General features: G+C 43.2%; 1 protein-coding gene across 2 annotated transcripts in view; it reads left to right on the top strand.

The window, feature by feature from the left end:
• The window catches only part of PTGFRN (prostaglandin F2 receptor inhibitor), a 74,163-nt gene that overhangs the window by 22,810 nt on the left and 26,889 nt on the right, over nucleotides 1-24,464 (top strand). For both annotated transcript variants that reach the window (XM_081307623.1, XM_081307624.1), the window contains exons 2-4: nucleotides 8,395-8,763; nucleotides 11,418-11,831; nucleotides 16,203-16,583. In XM_081307623.1, coding sequence (XP_081163749.1) covers nucleotides 8,395-8,763; nucleotides 11,418-11,831; nucleotides 16,203-16,583 — 1,164 coding nt within the window. The remainder of the gene's footprint in view (nucleotides 1-8,394; nucleotides 8,764-11,417; nucleotides 11,832-16,202; nucleotides 16,584-24,464) is intronic.

Genomic DNA, 24,464 nt, shown 5'->3' with positions numbered 1-24,464 from the left:
TTTGATTAATCAAGTATTTATTATTCCATTTCCTCCCTCAATTAGTTTGGTTTTTGCCCTTTATTCCATTTCCATGGCTACCATGATATATACTTGTGACTGATTAGTGTCTGCTTCTGGTCTTTTTTACCACTTTTAGCATAAGGAAAGATCTTTGACATTTAAGCTCCAGTTAATCCCACCCCTCCCTTCACTTTTTATATTGTTGATTATCAGACATTTTAATTTTATATATATATATATATATATATATATATATATATATATATATATATATATATATTTTAAATTCCAAAGACTACTGTTAGATTACATGGTCAGTTTTTCAGTGCGTTTGCCCACATAGTTATCCTTTCTGGTGCTCTTTGGACTTATTATTATTTTCATATTCCAAAAATATCATCAGGGATCATTTTCTGAAGAACTTCATGTAGTATTTCTTTTTGGTGTTAATCATTTCCCTTGTTGAGAATTGGTTGAGAAAGCACATATATTTTGCCTTCCTTTAAAAATTTTTTTTTCTGTCAGTTATCTTCTTTTATCACTTTAAGGATGTCATTTCATGGTTTTATGAGCATTGTTTCTGTTGAAAATTAGCTATCGGTTATATTTTTCTCCCTTTCAATAGTTTTACTGTGGATGTACTTAGGTGAAGTTTTCTTTGCATTTTTCCTGCTTGTGGTTTTTTAACACATTTTGCTTCTATCGCATGATGTCTTTTGTTGGCTTGAGAAAAAGCCTAGCTATTATCTCTTTAAAAATTAATTCTGATTCTACTTCATTCTTTTGCTTCTCCTGAGACTCTATTACACATCTGTTCGACCTTTTTGCTGTGTTTCATGTATTTCATAGACTTGTCTGTATTTTTTAAACTTTTTTTTTTTTTTTTGTACCTTGGACTTCAGTTTGGATTACTTACATTGACTTTTATGTTGCATCTAATCTTCTATCAGACCCAGTCACTGAGTTCCTAACTTCAGATATTGTAGTAGTTGTTGTTCTAGAATTTCAATATGACTATCTTAATAGGTTCCAGTTTAGGATGTGAAATCTTGTTTTTTATTTCTTTAGTAAGTTCATCATAGTTATTTTAATATCTGTGTCTGATAGCAGCAATACCTGGATCTCTGCAGATCTGTTTTTGTTGGCTCTTTTCTGTTTTTAGTCATCTGGTTCTATCACCTTGAACACTGCCAAAAATGTAGAGGTTCTCTGAGATGTTTGTTATCTTCTTCCAAAAAAGGTAGACTATTTCCTGGCAGGACAACAATGTAGGAGAAACTCAGATGGAAACTCACGTTAATCTAATGAGGAATGGAGATTCTTTTAGATTGGATTCCAGTCTTCACGAGAGCCAATTGGGTTTTCAGCTTTGCTCTTCCGCCATGACCATAACCCTTCCAGTCTTGGTGTTTGTTACAGTCCACCTTCCTTTGAGGTCTCAGAATCCCAATATTGTTTCCCTGTTCTGTGGGATTCTGTTGAACTGTTTAGCCTCTTTGTATTTATTTTCTTCTTAGCTTCTCAGCCCCTTGTGTATCTTTCATGTTATCAATTGCCATGAGGGGAAAAGTGATGTGGTACGAGTTGGGCTTCTTTCTCTGCTGCCCCCCCCCCTCCAGGAACTTGACTTGTCAATCTCTGAGTTTCTTAGTGTCCCTGAAGTTCAGAAGCTGTGTTATTTTGGCCCCATAAGTTGCTGGAGACTCTGAGTTACTAAATTCTACTTGATCTGGCCTACACCACTAAGAAATTGGCAAGTTTCTCAAGAGAATAAGCAGTGGACATTGTTGGGGTCATTTCACTGTGTTTTAATGATGGTAACCACTCGAACCTGACAGTCTTGATTACTCACCAATGCATCCAAGTAATCTTTTGCTATCTTTTATCTGTATATTGTGGTTTTTATCAAAGGGGGAGTTGTCTCAATACAAGGTACTTTATCATAACATGAAGGGTAAATCTGGCAAGGGACATCTCAGTTATTGGTCCTTTGGAATTTGTACCCACTCATTCCCTTCCTCGCGATATTTGCGATATTTGCGATCTTCTAATGAAACAGCCCTACACACACAATGAGAGTCTTAAAATAAGGTAAAAGGTTCAAAGTTCAAGGGAAGTGGGGGGGTGGACACCAGAGGAAGGTGTAAAGAAGGAGATGATTACTAGAAATGTAAACTACATATGGTTTTCATAGTTGAACATCATATTTAATATTGATTTTCCTTGACGCCAAAGTACAAAAAGATGCATTTTTTTTGGGGGGGGAGGGAAAATTGCAGGTTGGGATAGAGTAAAGAGATGGAGTTAGCAGTGACAATTGTTTGATATTTTTTGGTTTTGTTTTATTGCTTTTAAAGGAAGATTAAGAGACAATAGGTAGGGTAGGGGGTTCTGAGGCTTACCTAAGAGGATATGTTAGCTAGCTTTTTGTCACTATGACCAAAATACAAGAACAACCTAGAGGAGGAAAAGTTTATTTTGTTTTATATTTTCAGAAGTTCAATCCATAGTTGAACTGGCTCTAAGGCAGAAACATTATGGCTGTGGCTGAAAGGTGTGGCACAAGAAGGCAGATAGAAAGGACAGAGAGAAGAGGGAGGGAGGGTCCAGGGAGCAGATAAAGCCCTTCTGGATCCTGACCCCAGTGACCTACTTCTTCCAACTAGGTCCAACCTCCTAGTAGTGCATTCAGCTATCAGTGGGTTAGGTCATTTAATGGATCCGTGTATTTGATAAATTAATTTACTGATGAGGTCAGAGCCTTCATGATCCAGTCATTGCTGGAAAGCTGCACCTCTGCTGTATTGGGGACCATGCTTTTAGCACATGGGGTTTGGGGGGGGGACGTCCCAGGTCCAAACCATGCAGAGGGTCTAGTCTAATTGGGGCATTACAGTGTGATGCTGGTCCCCTTAGTAATTGGGGGAGTAGTACTGATTGGGCATAGAAGTCTTCATACCAGTTTTATTGAAGTGCCCTTATTGAGTCTCAGGTGTCACTGTATTCTATCATAACTGCTACCACTGCATGACTGTTTAGTCACAAGTATTCTGTGCATCCTAATCTTGCACCAAAGACAATATAGTAATAAATGATGCTTAAGTAATACCAGCACATTAAAAACTTCACATCATGGTTGCACCCTACATTTTTTTTATTTTTTTGCGAAAAAAGAAATTGGCATAAAATCTCAACAGCTATGTGGTGAAATGGTGAAGTTTCTCTGGGGCTGTGGTAACTGTCCTGCACGGTAGGAGATACCTGTGTAATTCTTATTTTCTGGGGGAAAGAATGTAAAATGGTGCCCTAACAGGTATGTTTTTCCTGCTACTAAATTTTAATGGATTTTAATCAGGTGAATCTTTGTAATACAGCACAATGGTATCCTCAGTAGTATTTTTAAAGCTGGTGAAGAGTTGGTTTTCTTATATTGACCCCTGCAAACAAATGAAGCCATAATTTTAAATTGTTAATTGTTTAAGAAATTTTTATGGGAAGCTACACTAATAGAGTTCAAGTACAGATAGGCTTGGGACTCTTAATTTGAAACACACTAGTAGAGTTTGGGAAACCAGAGGAAATTTTTCTTTTCCTTTTTTGCTCAAGTTATCAGCTGTTACAAAAGGTTGTGATGAAATTTTGCAATGTGTGGGTCTGTCGATATTCTTTTTGATTTGAGAAGAGCCATATGCTTTACTTTTTACAAATTTGTATTTATTTTTATGTGTCATTAGCTGTTATTTAACAATATTAATGGAAATCTGTACTAAATACCAGATTGCTGGTGGCAAGTTGAAATTCTGTTACCAAAATTTTAAAATCTTGATTTTTCACGGATGAGGGGACCTCCCAGTTCTGCATGGAAGACATGGCTCAGGTTTATGTCTTTTCAGATTAGAATTTGATCTTTCAAGCATCTGTTCATATCTGCTTTATTTTTCCCAGCGGCACTGTAACATTGCTGTTGTCACAGGTATTCTGCAGGATGAGTTGGAACGAGGAGGAGGGAGCACCTCCGTGATTCTGAGTGTGTGTGTGTTGGGCGGGGGTCACCCAGGAGGTGGTGCTGGAGCTGCCTCTCACCAGGTCATTGCTGGAAAGCCCTTCCAGGTGGAAGGGGCATTGGGGCAGAGGCCTTGGAGCAACAGGGAAGGCGGCATTTTCAGAAAGTGAAAGTGGTTTGTTTTTTTGTTGAAGGATAAATATTAGGGGAATGATGAGTCATAGAAGAAGCCAGAGTGGTACCGTGGGCCAGTTTGTGAAGGATCTTGTATGTCTTCTGTTCATTCCTTTATTTAGCAAAGATTTATTGAACAGCTACTGTGTATCAGGTGCTGTTCTAAACACTAGCATTCAGCAATGAATGAACAAAACAGAGAGAGCTGCTCATGTGGAACTGCCTTCTGACAGGAAGAGAGGGCAGCACTTGATAGTAAAACTATCTAAGTGCACAGAGAGGTATATTAGTGAGAACTGATGAGAAATTTTGGCAAGAGCAAGAATGGAGGAGAGGCTGCTATTTTAGAGGGTGAAGAAAGACCTCATTAAGAAGGTGATATTGGAGTAAAGATCTGATGCTGGTAAAGGAGCCAGTGGGGTGAGTGTCTGAGAATGTTCCATGCTGAAGAATTGTGCAAAGTCCCTAAGATCTGGCTTGTTTAGGAGAAAGCATGATGGGGTACTGGGAAGGGAGAGGAACAGGATGCATGGTCTAAGAAACTATGGGGGCCGGGTCTTAATGGCCTCTGTAAGCATTTTGGCTTTTATCTGGGTAAGATGGGGAATGATTGGAGTGTTTTGACCAGAGTAAGATATAACACAACTTGAGTTTTTAAAAAGACCCCTTTGGAATGAGTAGAAAGCCAGGAGATGAGTCAGGGCTCTTGCAATAGTGCAGGTGAGAAGAACAGTGGCTTGGACCTGGGGGGTTGCAATGCAGTGGCTGGGGCAGTTTTTGACCTAAGGGTGATATTCAGCCACTGAAAACTTCTGATCACAGAGTGATGTGGGCTGTGTGTGGCAGCCATGTGGAAGAAGGATTGGAGAGTTGAGGCAAGGAGCTGGATCAGTTTCCAAGGCTGTAAGAATTAGGCATAGAGATACAAACCTCACAAGTGATGTAGGCTCATGCCTGAAGGCCCCGTGAGCCAACTTCTTCATAAAAACAAATAGGAATAGAAAAGATTTACACACTGGAATTTCCTCTGTAAACTTTGCCAAGGAAGTAAGGTGAATGGTTATGGTCAAGTTTACGGTAGAGGTGGCCCTCCTTGCAGATCCCCATGGACCCCTACCACATGCAGGGTGCTGTTCAAGTGCTGCCCAATGCGTTTGCTCACTTAATCCTCACCATAGCGCATAGGGTACTGATGGCAGTCTCCAGGGCACAAAGATCTCTGCCATGATGCTTCCCTCTTAGAGGTCTCTTTGAGAGATTCACAATTGTCTGATCATCTATAAAACTAAATATAAGAAAGTGATCACCTCTTTCCTTAGTGAGCCATGATCATGATGTCTTCAAGAGACTTGGTCACTGCCACGTAGAAATATGTATTATTTCAATGTTATTCTTTGAGTTCCCGCTAACAGAAATTAACTTAAGAAACATTAAGTGGAGGTGAGTGGGATTGCTAGAAACTGAAACATCCAGAGGAAGAAAGGGGTGTGTGTGTGTGTTTCTGTGTGTGTGCATGCACATGCACGTGCTCACGTGCACACATGTCTGAGCACCTGGGAAATGGTCTAGGAGTTGTGGCTGGGTGCAGTGGCCCCAAGGCTGCCTTCAGATCACTGGGTGTGTTCTCTCCACCTCTGCGGTCCAGGTGTTGGCCTGGGTCTCTTTTTATGTTGATGGCTTCCTCATGTGGTCAGGAGGGCTGCCCGTGTGCAGCTTCAGGGTAAACCATCTTTATATGGTACCTTGATTCTACTGGGAACGAGTGTCTTTCTGAGAAGCTTCAGGAGAATTCTGAGTTACCTTGTCTTACCCCCAGCGCCCATCTCTGGAGCAGAGGTGCACGGCCAGCCCCATCTGAGGGGCAGGTAAGTAACACTAAGCAGCTGCCACAGGTCTGCTGCACCTTTGCCAGAAGTAAGAGGCATAAGGTCAAGGGTGTCATCTGGTAGGCACTGAGTTGCCTTAGGAAGAGGGTAGCCTGTCCCAGCGCTACTCAGTAGTATTTGAGGTTGGTGCAATTATTCTCCATGGGAAGATATATGACCCATAGTTCCTCTGAGTTGCCAGCCCCAGTCACATTATTTTTTTTTAAGGTGAGTTGTGTGATCTAGGGTCCAGCAGCTTTTCTTCAAACAGGAGCTCAGTCTGGACCTTCCCAGCTGGTCTAAGGGGGGTGGGGAGGCAGCCAAGCCTCAGAACACACACTGTCCTCCTTCACTAGTTCTCTTAGGTGGATACTTTCTTTTTCCCTTCTTAAATGAGCTGATAGTGATTGGAGACAACAAGAGCTACCTTTAAAAAAAAAAAAAAGTGTTCCATTTTCTTTAACCTTGACCCAAATTTAGATATTATTTTTTTCATCATAATCTGGTACACGTATACCTTTGTTTACTTAACAAAATACTGTATGATAAAACAGTATTTATCCCTTGCTAAATGCCATGCACTCTTAATGGTTTTTGTTCATTTAAAATTCCATTATAAAAAGCACACACCTCTGGTTGCAACCATTCTAAATTTATTTTACAACTCACTAATGGGTGGCAACTTATAGGTTGAATATTATGAATTAAACTAGTGAAAAACGGGCAGCAATGGTGTATTAGTTTAGGAGAGCTTCTGCAGCAAAGAACCACATATCAGGTGGTTTCAACAACAGAAATTCTTTCTCTCACAATTCTGGCAGCTGGAAGTCCAAGATCAAGGTATTGGCAGAGTTGGTTCTTTCTGCGGGCTGTGAGAGAAAATCTGTTCCATACCTCTCTCCTAACTTCTCCTGGCTTGCTGGTATTTTTTTTTTTTTTTTTTTTTTTGGTGTCCTTGGCTTGTAGATATATTACCCTATCTCTGCATTATCATGGGATATTCTCCCTGTGTCTGTGTCCAGATTTCTCTTTTTGAATCCAGGAGTGCTTAACCACTGAGCCACATCCCCATCTCTCTCTCTCTCTCTCTCTCTCTCTCTCTCTCTCTTTTTTTTTTTTTTTGAGATAGGATCTTGCTAAGGTGCTGAGGCTGGCCTTGAACTTGTGATCCTGCTGCCTCAGCCTCCCAAGTTGCTGGGATTACGGGCATGCACCACCATGCCCAGCTTCAGATTTCTCCCTTCATAAGGATACCTGTCATACTAGGTTATGGTCCCACCCTACCCCAGGACAACCTCATCACAACTTAAATAATTACATCTGCAGTGACCCTAGTCCCAAATAAGGCCACATTCTAAAGTATGGGATGCTGAGACTTCACTGTGAATTTTGGGGTGGGGGACACAGTTCAACCCATCGCCTGTTACACCTGTTCATAGAAGGAGCCATGCATAGCCATTTGGTCTGAACTGAAATGCAGGGAGTAAACACTAAGTTAAAATCATGCTTAGGAGTATTGCAGGGAAGCCTTCTGAGAGGATTCACGGGTGCCAGTCCCAAAGGGTCCTGCCACAGGTCTGTGGATCACATGCTCCCAGGAAGGGAATGCCAGTGAACCCAGGGCTTTGTGCACCGGGCTTGTCCCCTGCGGCAAGTTCCTGCATACCTGCCAACGCCAGCAGCCAGCTGACTCCCTCCCTCCCTTTGTGCTTCCCCATCCTCATTCTGAATTTAGATCAGGGTAAAGAATAGAGAAAAGGAAATGAGCCAGAAAATAGAAAATTAATACTTGGTAGAATCGTCATATTTTAAAATTAATTTATAGGCAATGCCAGATAACAGGAGTTAAATCATTTTATCAGCAGGTTGCTCTAGGATTTAAAAATTGGCATCCATCATTGTAAATCAGGTCTCAGGAGCCCCAGGGAATGGTCTCCAGGGATGAGGGTTGACATAGGGTGGGCAGAAATGTAAATACTTGATTAGCTGTGTCCTTTTCTTTCACAGAGAACCTAAAATATTTTTACATCATGAGTGATAACGGTATGTTAAATAGTAACGGGAGGGACGCAGCTATTCAGGTTTATGGTTAGGCTTGTTTTAATACTTAATCTTCCTCCCTGTGAGTCCTGGGAAACTGGTTATGGGAGAGGCACTCAGTTCAGGGTATCCTTGGCTCATAGTTCTAGGGATGGCTTAGCATCCTTCTCCAGAACCCCCTTTTCCCCCATGGTTAGGATGCCATCTCTCTGCCTGAGGCCTGAGGGCAGAAGCATCCTTGAGTTTGCCACACTCGTCCTGGGAGACCTTCCATAATTAACGACCTTCCCGTCCTCTCCTGTTTTGCAGCTCTTTGTCGCGGGCGTGTGGTGAGAGTCCCAGCAGGGACCCTGGTCCGGGTGGTAGGCACTGAGCTGGTCATCCCCTGCAACGTCAGTGACTACGATGGCCCTAGCGAGCAGAACTTTGACTGGAGCTTCTCGTCGTCGGGGAGCAGCTTCGTGGAGCTCGCAAGCACCTGGGAGGTGGGCTTCCCTGCCCAGCTGTACCGGGAGCGGCTGCAGAGGGGCGAGATCCAGTTAAGGCGAACCGCCAACGACGCCGTGGAGCTCCACATAAAGAATGTCCAGCCCTCGGACCAAGGCCACTACAAATGTTCCACCCCCAGCACAGATGCCACTGTCCAGGGCAACTATGAGGACACAGTGCAGGTTAAAGGTACAGTCCTCATGTGGGGTCACTGTGCTGGGGGCCAGACCTTCCTCTGCCTTTTGGCTGTGTCCAGAGACAACATCCCTGTCCAGGGGACTGCTAGTGTCTTACCTGGTTAAAAGCAGAGGAGGGACCAGGTGACCTCTAAGTGCCCTTTCTCTTCTCTCCTACATGGTTCTGAAGCATCTCAGGGCCGGGGAGTTGGAGGCAGCATGGTGTGGTGGGAGAGCCAGCTCTGGAGCTAGGTCGCCTGTGCTCAGTCCAGTTCTGACTCTGTCACTTGTTAGCTGTGTGGCGGTGGGCACACTTCCTCCTCACTATGACAGTATGTACCTCAAAGGGTGTGAGACAGGTAAGTTAACATGTGCTAGGCCTTAGAGCAGTGCCAGTAGCAAGTTGCACTCAGTGGTTAGTGACAAGAAGGTGTTGGTCACGATGACAATGATAAGTTGTACAGAAATAGCACATATTTCAAAATTCATCTTTCTTTGTGACCTGCATGGTTTAAATGCCTGTTTGTAACAGAAGTTGTATGTTTGTATATACCCCCAAAATGATCTGGTCACTGCTGTTCATTGACCTGGCTGTGTAAAGAATCATATCTTGTGTTATCTGTCTTGGGTTTTATTTTATTTTTTTCCATCTTTCAAGACCTCTTAGATTTACTCACACATTCAGTTCTCTAACTCCACTGAAAAAGATAGGGCAGGATATTTCTCTAATTGAACAGGAGGAAATGGAAGAGCAAAGGTTAATTACTTGCCTAAAATCACACAGCTAATTAGTAAATGAGCAAGAACAAGCCATTTTAATTGGAGGCTAACAAAATAGAAACATTATTATTGTTATTATTATTAATTATGCATTTCATTTGTACCCTGCCTCGTTCCCAAAAGGATAGAAATGTATGTAATTATCAGGACAGTGAAAAATGTACACGAGGATATAAAAAGAGAGGGTTGTTCCAGGCGTTTGTATCCGCTATGATTGGTGGAACCTTCCATCTCGGGTACTATATCCCCGCACTAGAAACTCATGAAGGAATGAAACAGCTACCCATGTCTGTTAAGTACGTTTAAAGCATTAACACATCTAATCTACTTCTTCCATTTCCTCTACTTCATTCCTACAGGAACAAATCCCTACTTTATTTTTACAGGAATAAAGTAGAGGAGTAAATCCTGAGGGTGTTTTTTAAAAGTCCCATGTCATTCTTGCATTGGAGTTACAATGCAGTGTGATATCTCTCTTCTCCGCTAGGTCCCATGCAGCCTTGACTTCCCTTGTGAGTCTCATCTTGAGGACCAGGAGGGCAGCAGGAGACTACCACCCCAGTCACCATCCCCAGTGTCTTTTTTTTTTTTTTTTTCTTCTCTAGTCTTTAGCAGACAGGAGAAGCAAAGGAAGGCTTTTCTTGGCCTGAGAAAGCAGATGGATGACCGTGAGAGAGAGAGACTGGCTATCTAGATGGAGCCTCTGGCAGGTGCTACTTGTATTCCAGGGTTTCTCTGGCCTTCAACTTCATGGGTCATGAAGTTATTCATCTCTACCCAGAGAGAAACCGACATTGAGAACCAATTCGTGTTAGCCAGACTCACAGATTGATATATAATGCTAGAAAGTCACGGCATCTATTTTGTAGAAGGGCTGGATCTTTAGAATATGCCCTTCTAAAGACATGGCAGGTTTTTTTTCTGTTATCTAGAGTACTCCCTTCTCAGGGACACTGAATTAGTTTCTCAGAGTGGAATTGAGAGAAAAAAACCAAGGAGATGATGAATAGGATTCTCTTACTGAGCTTCTGGACTAACCTGATAGATTTTCCATGCCCTTTGTTAGAGGTCCCCTCTGTGGTTACTAGAGTACCAATGTTGGTTGCTTATCCCTTCTCTTCCTAAATCGCACTCACTAATAATTCCTTGACCCCCTGCCCCCCCCCTTTCTAGACCCTGTAGAAGTGCTGTTTCTTCCAGTGAGCCCTAGGAGAGCAATAGCTGGACCCTCAGCTTTCTTTGGCCTGGTCCTGTCCTGTGGATACACTGTTTCCCCTGCTCGTCTCAGGCAGTTCCCAGGTGGTGAGCCACAGACAGCTCATGCCATCCTTTCCCCCAGCAGATCTTGGCTGCTTTAACTCTGAGAATGCCTCATCTGCTGGCTGCAGACTCCTAACCAGAGTCCTAACCAGAGAAGTATTTTGACAGTAATAACCAGTTGTTTTATCCTGATGTCAACCACTGTCCTGGGAACGTGGTGCCCACTTTAACTTGTTGAACTCTCAGGTCAACCGCATGAGGAAGATCCATTTTAAAGAAACTGTCACAAAAGAATAAAATAACTTGCCTCAGGGTAACAGAAGCACATCCCTGAAAACTCAGCTACCAAAGGCAGTTTTCCTTCCCCACCCTAGTTCTAGCAGGGGGTTTAGTAGTCTCTTCTTCCTTTTTATTTATTTATTTTTTCTTTTCTTTTTTAAGTCACTTGAGATAGATGAGTCAAAATGGGGAAGTTGCCCATCTGGGCATTAGAACAGGGAGAGGAAGAAAGGATTTGACTTTGGTAATGGCTGCAGGCATGGTTCAAGGCCGGAGTCCTGGAAGGTGTCTGGCCTTTGCCACAAGGGGGCCCACGTCCGCTGACCCAGATGTGTTCTCTCTCTGCAGTGCTGGCCGACGCCCTGCACGTGGGCCCCAGTGCGCGGCCACCGCCCAGCCTGAGCCTCCGGGAGGGGGAGCCTTTCGAGCTGCGCTGCGTGGCCTCCACCGCCTCGCCCCTGCACACGCACCTGGCGCTGCTGTGGGAGCTGCACCGCGGGCCCTCACGCCGGAACATCCTCGCCCTCACCCACGAGGGCAGGTTCCACCCGGGCCCAGGCTATGAGCAGCGCTACCACAGCGGGGACGTGCGCTTTGACACCGTGGGCAGCGACTCCTACCGCCTCTTGGTGTCCAGGGCGCTGTCTGCCGACCAGGGCTCCTACAGGTGTGTGGTCAGCGAGTGGATCGCAGATCAGGGTAACTGGCAAGAAATTCAGGAAAAGGCGGTGGAAGTTGCCACCTTGGTGATCCAGCCAACAGGTGAGCTTCCGGAAATGGTGTGCATAGACTGTGTGTTGTGACCCGTGGTGGGATAAAGAACTGAGCCAGGGAGCCCATGGGTTTTGGCAAGAGCCGTGGGCCTCTCCTGTGAAGCCTTCCTTTGGGGGTGAAGGGAACAGGGTGGGGCTGATGGTTTGGGCAGAGGTGCATTGGTTTTGAGCTCTATGCTATCGTTTTTTTGTGTGTGGCAGCTGCATTTATCTGATCTTATACCCATGGGAAGCTGCAGCACATTATTCAAGGTACTTCACTCAAAGATGAGAACATCAATTCCTCTCAGAGGGAAGCCCTGCCTGGTGTGCAAGGGGGATTTGGGGTGGATCTGCTCACACCTGCTCCCTTGGCTTTATCTAATTTTATGTTTTCTGAGTCAGTCTGCCTGTCACCACAGCTATTGGGATGGGTCAGGATCACCCCCGAACCTCTTACCTAACTTTCATCCTCTAGGCCTGCCTTTGGGGTCCCCTCAGCTGTGCCAACCCATCAGGTGAGGTATTCTGGAGGGCTGGGCCCCTTGCTTCCTCTACCATCCATATCCCAGGAGTATCTAGCCCTGGGTCTATTCAAGAAGTCCTTTTTCCTGTCATTTGTGAATATACGCCCCCCCTTTTTAACCCCCTACTCCAACTACAGAATAATGAAGAAAATAGAAAAAGCACGTTAGAAAATACACAAAAATTAGAAAAACAAATATATGTATGTGTATATATATATATATATATATATATATATATATATATATATTAAAGCCAGTGTTGACTTATTGTTTAATAAGCATTGATAGAAAACCTGTGTGGCTCAGTTCTGTGCTGGGCCCTGGGGGCCTGGGGACCCAGGGGCAGGACACTTGTTCTCAGGCCCCATTGAGCTTGCAGTTTCAGCAGAGATGGACTGCAGAAAGACCATTGCAGGGTAGTGTCGTTGCTGGGCCTGAGTGGGTGGACTTTGTGTTCTCAGAGTGTTACTGACAGATCTCAGAGTGCTTTGCTGCTGCTGCTGCTGCTGCCTCCTGTTTTTTAAACTGGGAAGACCTTGGCTAGGCTCATTTCCTGAGCAGAAATGTGAGTGTGTGGCTGCTCGGTTGCTCGGATGGGAAGGAAAGAAGGAAACAATGTGCACCGTGTTTGTCTCTGTTAGACAAATTGTCCTGGGCACATTCCTCTGCATTTATGCCACCACCTCAGAACTGGATTCAGTAGAAGTAGGTGTGAAAAGCAAGACTGAGCTTCTCGAGTGACTGTGGCCATCAAGGAGAAGAGCTACCCATCACCGTTACAGAAATCACTCTCCAGATGGATTCAAGTCACTTTTTTTTCCCCTCTCAGTGCTGAGGCTGGAACCCAGGACCCTGCACGTGCTAGTCAAGTGTTCTACCATTGAGCTGCATCTCCAGCCCTCGGGTCAGCTTCCTTAGCAGAAGTGATCTGTCGAGAAGCTACCCTACAAAACCTCCAGCTATTCAGCCTGCATCAAATAGCTATTTTAATGAGACAGGAGGGTTAAAAGAGTTTCAACTTTGCAGCAAGTTAACCATTTTATGCAGGAATTTCAATTTTAAAGTTTTTTTTTTTTCTTTTCAAATACCACAAAACCCATAGTATCTTGTAATAAGACTGGAACACTGAGCCTACTAGGCAGGTAATAATGTCTAGCTCTCACCTGAGACTAAGGGTTCATAATCTTTTTTATGCCATGGGCTTCCTTGAGAGTCCTTTGAAGTTCCTTTGTCAGAATTAAGATGTCTTAATTCTTAAAACATAATACACCAGATGACAGAGTAAAGCACTTATGTTGAAATAGTTATCAAAATGCTTGAAGACAAATTTAAAATAATATTATGCTTCTTTATTAACATGTTAATAATAAGATATCATGGTAGACCTAGCAAACTATCATAATTTCTAGGTAGCAATGAATGTAAGTTATGTTTTACAATATCTGCAACAACTATAAACCTATAATGTAATATGAAAATAACTGTGATTTCTGTTGGAGCCAAGTCCCAGGGGCAGGTAGTACTACCCTGCTCATTTTCACATTGTGAAAAGGTACTCTATTTTAGGGAACATTGGTAAAATGGATTTTTTTCCCCATACACATTCACAGATTCCATAAATTCTCTTTGTAGACCCCAGGTTAAGAATCACTTGAGTTATAGTCATTTCTATCTTGTCTAAGTTATGGTTATTCTCTTGTCTTGTACTATCCATAGCTGCCTGCTTAAATATTCTGATCACATCGTTGTTATAAATGGCACAGAGCCACTTAGACAATGAAGCTGTGTTCCGGATGAGGTAGTTACCCGCCCCTACTCCCCACAGTTATAGTACCCGGTAGACTGGGTGATGCAAATCTTGGTGTCTAGTTTATGGATGCAGTTGTATTACAAGGAAGAATTCCTACAGCACAGGCTTTGCCTAGGTCCCCTCTTGCACTACAAATCCTTTAGAACTGCTTCTTTATTTCCCTCCAGCCTGCTCCAGCCTGTTTTCCAGTGGTAAACTCCTGAATCCAGAATGTGTGAGGCCTATGGTTAGTGATATGACAAGATGTTTAACCACTTGCACAAATCAAATTACAAAGTGAACTATGCAGTTGAAAAGACATTTCTGCCAACATTTCCAGGACCCAAGGATCTATTTTCTCAATATACACATACCTCAGCTCCATGTTGAGTACTCCCTCACTGACCTGACACCCTCCTGAGTCAGTCTTCCCCGGGGAGCTGTTGGCCCAATAGCAGCTCCCCCAGCCGATTTCAGGGTTTCTGTCCATGAGCATTGTACTGTAAGTGGGGTGGTTCAAACTGCAGAACCTGGCTCAGCGTGGCAGTTTCTGTGAGTCCTCTCAAAAGATGCCCTCAAGTTACTTTTGGCTTCTTTTTAAAGAGATGAGGGAAGAGGAAGAATTTGAAGGATGAAATTGGACTTCTAAATTCCTTTTTCTAATGCTATTCCCACCTTCTTTTCTGTCATCTCTCACAGTAAATGTTGAACTTGGCTTGAAAGACTTGTTTGAAATTTTGTGAAACTCTGGAAATATTCATGTGCACGTAATGTACACCAAAGGGCATGGGCTTTTCGGTTGGGTCTTTTCTGAACTGGGCACCAGACTCTGTCCCTGAACTTCCTGGGGACAGTGGTTGACGCAGTGGCTCTTGCTAGCAGGCCTGGGCTGTGCCGCCATTCCCATCCCCTGGGTGATGTCAACTATTTACCGTCTAAGTAATTGTTCCCAGAGCATTATCACAAGTCCAATGTTTTCCTACTCTGATTACAGATGTTTGACTCCTTTTCAAAAAACCCCTGAATAGAGTACAATGTTTCCATATAAAAGCTTTGACAGGGGAATGCTGAAACTCGACCCCTTGGAATCTGTGACACCAAATACTTCAGTGCTTCATCTAAATATAGTCTTATTTTAATTACCCACACTAATGAGAGAGGGCAGTAGCGTGGATAATCCAAAAATCATTATGTTCTGGCTATAGAATATGTCTTATGTTTGACTTTTAGGTGGGCATTCTAATGAAATAAATATTTCTCTGAATTGATTCAAAAGGAACATTTTCTGTTTCCACTTTACTTTCTTGTCTGCTTTGGGTATTTTTTCTTTCTCTTTCTTTTTCTTTTTCTTTTTCTTTCCATTCTAGAGATGGAACTCAGAGCCTCATGCATGTTTGCCAGGGGCTCTGCCCACCGAGCCATACCCCCAGCTAAGGCTTTTTTCCTTTTTTCTAGAAAAATGGTTTCACCTTCACTTCCTACCTTCTCTTTCTCGGTCCCAAACTGACTGTGCACACATATCAGAACTAAGCTGTCCTTTTTAAAAGCACTCAAGTTTTATTATGCAAATGGAAAAAGTTTGATTTTGGTTTTGTGACTTTCAGCAGACTTCTTCTTATCAAACAAACAATAGCTTAACAGTTAAGACCAGAGTTCCTAGAAGCAGGCAGTCCAAATCTGAATTCTAGCTGTGTCCTATATTAACGATGTGACTTGGGGCAGGTTACTTCTCTGTGCTTCTGGTTCCTTATCAGTTAAATGAGGATAATAATAGTATCTTCTAATAGAATTATTTTGAGTATTATCCTCAGAACATTGGGATATAGTGTGTATCAGTATTTGCAATTGTTTTTTTTTAAATAAAGAGAAATGCAGCATGTTTCATGAATTTATCCATTAAATACCTCTTAAGTATGTAGAACTGTACAAAGCCTACTAATTTTCATGCCATAAAAGAGAACTTAAAAGAAGATGATCTGAAGGGAAGCAGGGTAGGAGAGATGAAAGGTGGAGGAGACAAACCTAATCCAGATTACTTAGATTTATTTGTTGTTTAATTTACAAGTTCTGCGAGCAGCTGTGGCCAGGAACTTGTCCGTGCCTGAAGGAAAGGATCTGGACCTGTCCTGCAACATCACGACAGACCGGGTGGATGAGGTACGGGCCGAGGTGACGTGGTTCTTCAGCAGGACACCTGATGGCTCCTCTCCTGCCCGCCACATGTTGGCACGACTGGACCGTGATTCCCTGCTGCACGGCTCGCCTCACGTGGCCTTGAGTCATGTGGATGCTCGCTCCTACCATTTACTGGTCCGAGATGTTAGCAAAGAAAACTCCGGCTACTATTTCTGCCACGTGGCGCTCTGGGTACCTGGACACAACAGGAGCTGGCACAAGGTAGCAGAGACCATGTCTGCACCTGCCAGCGTGGGTGTGACCTGGCTAGGTGAGTGTTGGGAGGATGGCTTTTAGCCTCTCCGGCTTAATCCCTCCTTGGAGCTGTCTGGAGGAGTCTGGGTGCTGGGTGTGCTGCATTATTTAGACCTTCTTTTTATTGGGAGTAGTGTAATTTAGAGAGATCCAAAGCTGGAGGTGAAAGCAAAACTGGCTGAAATAGAATCTGGCAGGCAAGGGAAATGTTTAGATAACGTGGCCTCAGTTGTCTCAATGCCTTCAATTGAGAGGGCATAGTTTCCTTTTGTTGTTGAGATTTGCAGGGTGGGAGCTGTGCTGGATGGCTTTGAAATGGACCTTTGTTGGAGAGCGAGCACTTCTGTTTTCCCTGCCTGTCCGACACTCCTAGGTACTCCTTGGCAGGCGCTGCTGCTTTCCAAAGCTCTGTGCAGAATCCCTTCAGCTAATAGAAGGCTTTTTTTTTTTTTTCCCCACTTAAATGCCCTGGAATCCCAAAATGATTTTATCTGCTGCTGCCAGTTACACACAGGGGGCTTCCTGCTTCCCCAGGCTCTTCTTGGGGGCTCTCTCAGCCTGGGTACATTTTCCTTGGTGCAGAAGCAAAGTTGGTCACCTCGCCACCCATTTTTAGTAGTGTGTCATATGTGCAAAGATCATCATTGTTTCCTCAACTTGTCATATGTGTGGCCCCTGGCCTGACCTCGTGTTTTCTACCATGCTCATCTTCCCCATCCCTTGTTTTCCTACATGTTTTCTCACTGAGCGAAATGTGTGTGGGCTCTTCCTAATTTTCGTTAATGGCTTGTAATTGCAAGTAAACTCAGGAGGGATGGGGTCAAATGGGGTGTGGAAAGCCTTCCTCCCACCTGCATTATTACCAGGATGGGAAGGGCCTACCTGTCAAGCTCTTTCTGTTTAGAGCTTTGCCTTGCTACTGTCCCGTGAGTGCATTGGGCTCTGAGGAAGGCATTAGGCATAACTTTGATTATTAGGAGGCAAAACACATCTTTTAAGGACAGGGAATGATTTCCTCCTTTGTCTGTTACCAAACATTTTCCTGCCATGACATGCCACTCACTCCTGGCTCTTCTCTGCAAGGAAATCTTCTGTGAGAGGACTGCTGTGTTCACTGTCTGTCTGTCCTTAATAAGCCTTTATTTGGCAAAGGTGGGGGATTGGCAAATGGGGACAGAGGGGGCAGGGAGAAAGGTAATAAGAGAGTAAGAAGAAAGGACAATCCAATTGCAATTGTGACTAGGCAGGGTGTTAGTCATCCCTGTTAACAAAGTGAGCCTTTGATATTGGGAAAGTAAAAGCAGCAAGGTTTATCTGGTGAGCTTTTTTATTCCTGCCGTCTGAGCCTTGTGTGAGAGACTCACTATGAAGTACTGAACTGGAACAATGTCGGCCCAGCTAGAACTCTCCTTAGCAACCTTCAAAATAAAACAGATGTTGTCAGCACCAAAAGAAGATTTTTCATCTCTGGAGCTGAATTTGTCTCATAGCTCTGATCCTCAGTGCATTGTGTGGCGCTGTCAAATTCCAGCCCCGCCTTTCCCTATCCCCTCCCCCTCCAATTTCTGAGTCCTAGCTAGAGGATTCCCCCCCCCCCCAAGGTGCTGCTGCGTGCACTCCAATTTGAGGGTTTCTTTGAAGTACTCACGTATGATCCCGGCATGCCCCAGGGGAGGTGCAGAGACTGTCAGACATCAGGAAAGGAGCTCTGGGAGAGCGTGGGCTCTTTTAACTGGAAGGGATTTGTTGGTGGCTCTGTTCTCCAGAGAGCAAGAAGAAATAAAGAGACTAAATTGTGGAAAAGGTTCAGTTATTATCCTAAGGATCCTGTCGTCTGCTTTCCTTCGGAGTTACAGCACCTTTGTCGTGAAAATCATCAGCGTGCTTCTCCCTGACTGATGCTAATACATATGGAACCCTGTGCCTTTCCCTACGCTTTACGCAGAATAGGCACTCGATAAATATTGGCTGATTGGCTGGATAGGTAAATCATCCAGGACCAGCACATGGATAATGTTAAAATACGTACACAGGGAAACCAGAATTGCAAACAGTTTTGCTCAAGTCAGAGTATTCAGGCATATTTGCACACAGATGAACCTACTAGGAGTGTTAAGTGGTATAAAAAAAAACAGCTGCATTCTTTTGCTTTCTGTCTTTCTTCCTTCTTCTTCCCTGTGCCTGTGACTCATACCCTTGCAGCTGCTTGGACACTTGTCAGGAGACGAGCTGGGCATGAGTACAGCAGCAGACATTTAGTCAGGATCTCCACGCTGGGTTCTCTGCCCAGAAACAGATGTGCCTGACCTCACCCTACTTGGTTATCTCTAGAAATGTAACGTGTGTATGTGCATGTGCCTTCCATGCCAGATGCAACTTGGGGCCTGCATGAGGTAACAGGGAAGTGAGCCCCCTGCCCCCAAAAGCAGGAAGACAAGTGACCTGCCAGGTATATAGGTCATCTTAGGTTATATGACTGTGGAATGTTGTCACAGAAGCATTCTTAAGAAAGCTGGATCCCCAGCTTTGTCATGTGGCAAACTTGAGTTTTGTTGATACTTACACAAAACTCGATGTTGCCACTTAACAGATCCAGAATTATAATTTCCATTGATTGAGCAATTATTTAGTACTGTGGACCAGACATGTACTAAAGGACTTCATAGGCATTAAATGTTTAATCCCATAACAATCCTGTGAGTCAGGTACCACTCCCTATCCCTGTCTGAAAATCACTATTTTCTTCATTTTGCCTATGATTTTGAGGGTCAGGGGTTAGGGAGGGACTCAGTGGGGTCCATCTCTAATACAGTGATGACAGCTGCGGGCACTTAGGACTTCGGGCTGCCTTCTAGGTAACTTTGTTGTAGAAGTGACACCATGATCCTGGGCCTCTCTCCTCATATACATCTCTCCACAGGGCTGGGGCTTCTCGCAGCTCCATCTTCTCAGAGTAGGTCACATTTCTTATGTGGTGGATACCTTCTAAGAAGCAGGAGATGGAAGTTACTAGACCACTTAAACGCAAAGTCTCCGACAGGTTCTGCTTTCTTCTATGGGTCAAGTCATCTCAATTTCAAAGGGATATAAGAGATCTCCTAAAAGGGAGGGTAGCGAAAGATCCCCTTAATGGTAGAAGGGCACGTAAGAGGGGAAGTGCTACAGCCATCTTTGGAAAATAGAATCTACCATGGTGGAGAACACTTGCTTTCCCCCCCCCTCCCTCCCTCTCTCTCTCTCTCTCTCTCTCTCTCTCTCTCTCTCTCTCTCTCAGTTTCAAAAAAGATGCTGGGGATGGCCTAAAATTATGGCCCAAGGTCAAGCCTTGGGGACCTGCTTCACTTGAGACCACCCGAGCATTGGCTTCTAGAAGCTGGGTAGTTGTCGTTTTCCTTTGCTCAGCATGGGAGTGCTGAGGTCAGTGAGTGCGTGCAACTGGTCGGGGTCTTCTCGAGTTCTGTTGTGTCAGCTGGGAAGACACCAGGGCACTAGTGGGAGTAGTCTGGCATCTCAAGGAGCAGGTGATCACGGTGATTTTTTTTTTTTAAGTGAGAAAGTCTTCTTTTACTTAGGATTTATGTCCTACTTCAGAGGGGGAAAAGGTTTAAGTTGGCTTACAGAGTGAAACACAAAGCAGGAGACATAAAAATAAAACCAAGATCAAAAGGAGTGGGAAAAATATCTGAGAATAGGTATTGCAAGGTGGTTGGGGCGAATTCATTATTGAATTTGCCTCTGAAGTTTTGAAGAGTTGAGACAAAAAGAGATGTGATTGTACAGTTCTCTTCTGAGGAAGGATAACATAAACTCCTTCAGAGAGACAGACTTTTTCTTGGCCCTGAATTTATCATGTGCTTTTTCATTTCAGGGAGCATTGGGTAACATTATGGACAGTGCTTTCAACTGTTCTTTTTTAAAAAAAAGGCCCTAAATGATTATTTAAATGGATTTTTTCATGTCCACCCTCTATAAAAGCTGAGGGCATAAATCCTAAGTGTGTGAAGGAGTTTCTGTAAGAAGCTGAATTACCGTGGGGGACAAATGTTGCTTTGTGTTGATCCAATTTAGTGTATAGCTGAAACTTAGGGAGCCTAGCAGAATGGCCAGTTAATCTGCACATTAAGCCATCTCTCTCTGCTATCAGATGTCTTAAATGAGCCTTTGGCAGGAGTTGGATACTAATCAGTTCATGGTTGAGCTCTCTGCCCCAAGTACCATGCTTCTTTGGTGTTAATTGGAGAGGGTTCCAGGGCTTCGGATACAAGAGCCGGAGGAGGCAGAGCTTGAGTTCTGCTATTCAGTCTTAAGAACCTGATTTGCATTCTTCCCCACTGGAGGACCGGCCCCTATTCCAGCAGAGCGCCAGCAAGGAAGGTAATTATTTTTTTTCTTTAGAAGGAGCTGTTAATCTGCTAAGTACTTGGTAGAAACTTCGGAGTTCTGTGCCATCCATAAGGGACAATATTTAGATCTGTGCAGTTTTTTAGATGGACTGTTATTAGCTGTCTGCCCAGAATTATCCCTGGAAGACAGAAGAACATGTGGCCAAGTTTTGGAGCCAGGGAGACCTGTTGAGTCCCACTTTACCATCTTCTAGGTGTGTTGTCTCCAGGGTGTTGCTTAACGTGTCCAAGGTTTGGTTTTCTTGGTTTAATGGGATGATGCATTTTAAGTGAGAAGCACAGTAACTAGCACTTAAGTGCTTAGTACATTTTCTTGGCTATAGTGATGATGATTTATTAGTGTTGGAGAGTCCTTCCCCACCAAATTCTTAACCAGTTGGGATGCAGGAATGCCTCTTAGGGCCTGGAGAAGCCCCACCTAAAGGAACTAGGATGTATGTGTCCTGGAAATAGCTGCTAGGGAGCTAGGGAACATAGGTTGAGCTGGCCACCTCCAGCCCTTTCCTGAATATTACTTTGGGTGTGGGACATTAGTGTTCCATTCAAATTATAGTTGTTGTTTTTTTTTTTTTTAATTGTTCCCAAATGACTCATGCTAAATGCATCCCCATGATAAGGGTGCTGCTAAGCTGCAGTAAAGCACCCCCCCCCAACAATATTTTCTTATTTATAACCATTTCTATTTAAATGTTGGAGAATATTTAATTGTTATAAAAGCAATGATTTGGGTAACTCTTCGACCATGCACTTTGCTGCCTCTAAAGTACTTCCCAATTCAAGTAAGTCACCAGCAGAGACAGGGGATTCCTCCTGTTTTCTCTAACTCACATATCCAGCCTGTTGTTCTCATTAGCGGTGTCAAAGTAACTGAGTGTCAGAGCGGGTAACATAGTCCCATGACACACAGGATTAAAACTTCCACCGACATTACACTCCTGCTGTCTGGGAGGTAGCAGGCTTTGAGAAGGCACTGATAACCTCACCTGGGTGCGGAATGAACCTGTGCAATTTGCTCATAGTGGGAGCCAGGCCATGGAGCCGAAGCCTCTCCTGTCATCCTGCTCTCACACACTGTGCACATCCTTATCTCCTGACTTAGCTCTTCCAGGCTTCATTTTTGCTTGTTTTGTTTTTCATTTGGAAGTGTATATGAAAATAATTGTCATAGGAAACATGATTGTTATAAAGATTAAGCAAAAATGCAAGGAAAGTACATAGCATGGTGTCTGGCACATAGACAGCCCTTCTGAGGCCAGATGTTAACAGTATTGTTGTAAAGTGGGGAAAGTGACCCAAGCCTCATAGAAACGTGAGAGTAAAGAGAGGAAATCTATGTGAAAAACCTCAGGTCATATTCCTGAATACAGTAGGCACAAAATATTTTTTTTAATTTTTTTTATTCTAATTTGTTAATATATGACAGTGGAATGCATTATAATTCTTATTACACATATAGAGCACAATTTTTCATATCTCTGGTTGTATACAAAGTATGTTCACAACAATTCGTGTCTTCATACATGTACTTTGAATGATGATGTCCATCTCATTTCACCATCATTTTTAACCCCATGCCCCCTGCCTTCCCCTCCCACCCCTCTGCCCTATCTAGAGTTCGTCAATGCTCTCCCTCCCTACCCCATTATGAATCAGCTTCCTTATATCAGAGTAAACATTCAGCGTTTGGTTTTTTTGGGATTGGCTAACTTCACTGAGCATTATCTTCTCCAATTCCATCCATTTACTTGCAAATACCATGATTTTATTCTCTTTTATTGCTGAGTAATATTCCACTATGTATATATACTACATTTTTTTAATCCATTCGTCTACTGAAGGGCATTTAAGTTGGTTCCACAATTTAGCTATTGTGAATTGTGCTGCTATAAACATTGATGTGGCTGTGTCCCTGTAATATGCTATTTTTAAGTTCTTTGAGTATAGACTGAGGAGAGGGATAGCTGGGTCAAATGGTGGTTCCATTCCAAGTTTTCCAAGGAAATCTCTATAACTGCTTTCCATATTAGCTGCACCAATTTGCAGTCCCACCAACAGTGTGTAAGTGTGCGTTTTTCCCAACATCCTCACCAACATTTACTGTTGTTCGTATTCTTAATAGCTGCCATTCTGACTGGAGTGAGATGAAATCTTAGAGTAGTTTTTATTTACATTTTTCCGGTTGCTAGAGATGATTAACATTTTTTCATATATTTGTTGATTGATTGTATATCCTCTTCTGAGAAGTGTCTCTTCAGGTCTTTGGTCCATTTATTGATTGAGTTATTTGGTTTTTTGGTGTTTAGCTTTTTGAGTTCTTTATATACCCTAGAGATTAGTGCTCTATCTAATGTGTGAGGGGTAAGAATTTGTTCCCAAGATGAAAACTCTCTATTCACCTCACTGATTGTTTCTTTTGCTGAAAAGAAGCTTTTTAGTTTGAATCCATTCCATTTATTGATTCTTGATTTTAATTCATGTGCTATAGGAGTCTTATTAAGGAAGTTGGGGCTTTGGGAATCAACTTAATGAAAGAGGTGAAAGACCTATATAATGAAAACTACAGAACCCTAAAGAAAGAAATCAAATAAGATCTTAGAAGATGGAAGGATCTACCTTGCTCTTGGATAGGCAGAATTAATATTATCAAAATGACCATACTTCCAAAAGTATTATATAGATTTCATGCAGTTCCCGTCAAAATCCCAATGGCATTCCTCATAGAAATAGAAAAAGTAGTCATGAAATTCGTCTGGAAAAATAAGAGACCCACAATAGCTAAAGCAATCCTTAGCAAGAAGAGTGAAGCAGATGGCATGACTATACCAGACCTTAAACTATACAACAGAGCAATAGTACAAAAACCGCATGGTATTGGCACCAAAACAGACTGGTCGACCCATGGTAACAGAATAGAGGACACAGAGACTAACCTGCAAAATATTTGATTTACCAATTAGTCAATGATTCCGAAAGCTTTTCATTGTTTTGAAAGTCATAACAAAGGAGTTTAACGACTGCCTCTCTCCCACCTCTGAATCTGTCTACCCCCCCATGTTGGGGATCTAACCCAGGCTTTGAATACACTGGGCAAGCACTGTGCCACCACTCTACATCCTAAGCCCTGACTAATATTATTTGTGTAAGTCTTCCTTCTGGGCAGGATCACCATGGAGTCTATAGCTTCAGGGATGGTGTGTATATGAATAGACACCATCCTGGTAACCAGATTAGCAAGCAGATCCCCTTTCTTGGAATATTGTTGACATCACTCTTGGATTGGCCTCAGTATTCTGCAAAAGATCTATCTGTGTGGATTGTTGTTTGTTTTTAACTTTTAAAAACAGAAATTTACAAATGTTCCTACTGGGAGTAATAACCACCGGCTTGAACAGCTATCAATATTTTGCTGATCTTATTTCATCTGTCTTCCTTCCCATGGATACACACACATACACACACACACACACACATACACACACACATACACTCATACA

Source organism: Spermophilus citellus (genome assembly GCF_964194105.1).
Source record: "Spermophilus citellus genome assembly, chromosome: 9".
Classification (NCBI taxonomy): domain Eukaryota; kingdom Metazoa; phylum Chordata; class Mammalia; order Rodentia; family Sciuridae; genus Spermophilus; species Spermophilus citellus.
Note: the sequence above shows the minus strand (reverse complement) of the source record. Positions and strands in the feature narration are given on the sequence as shown.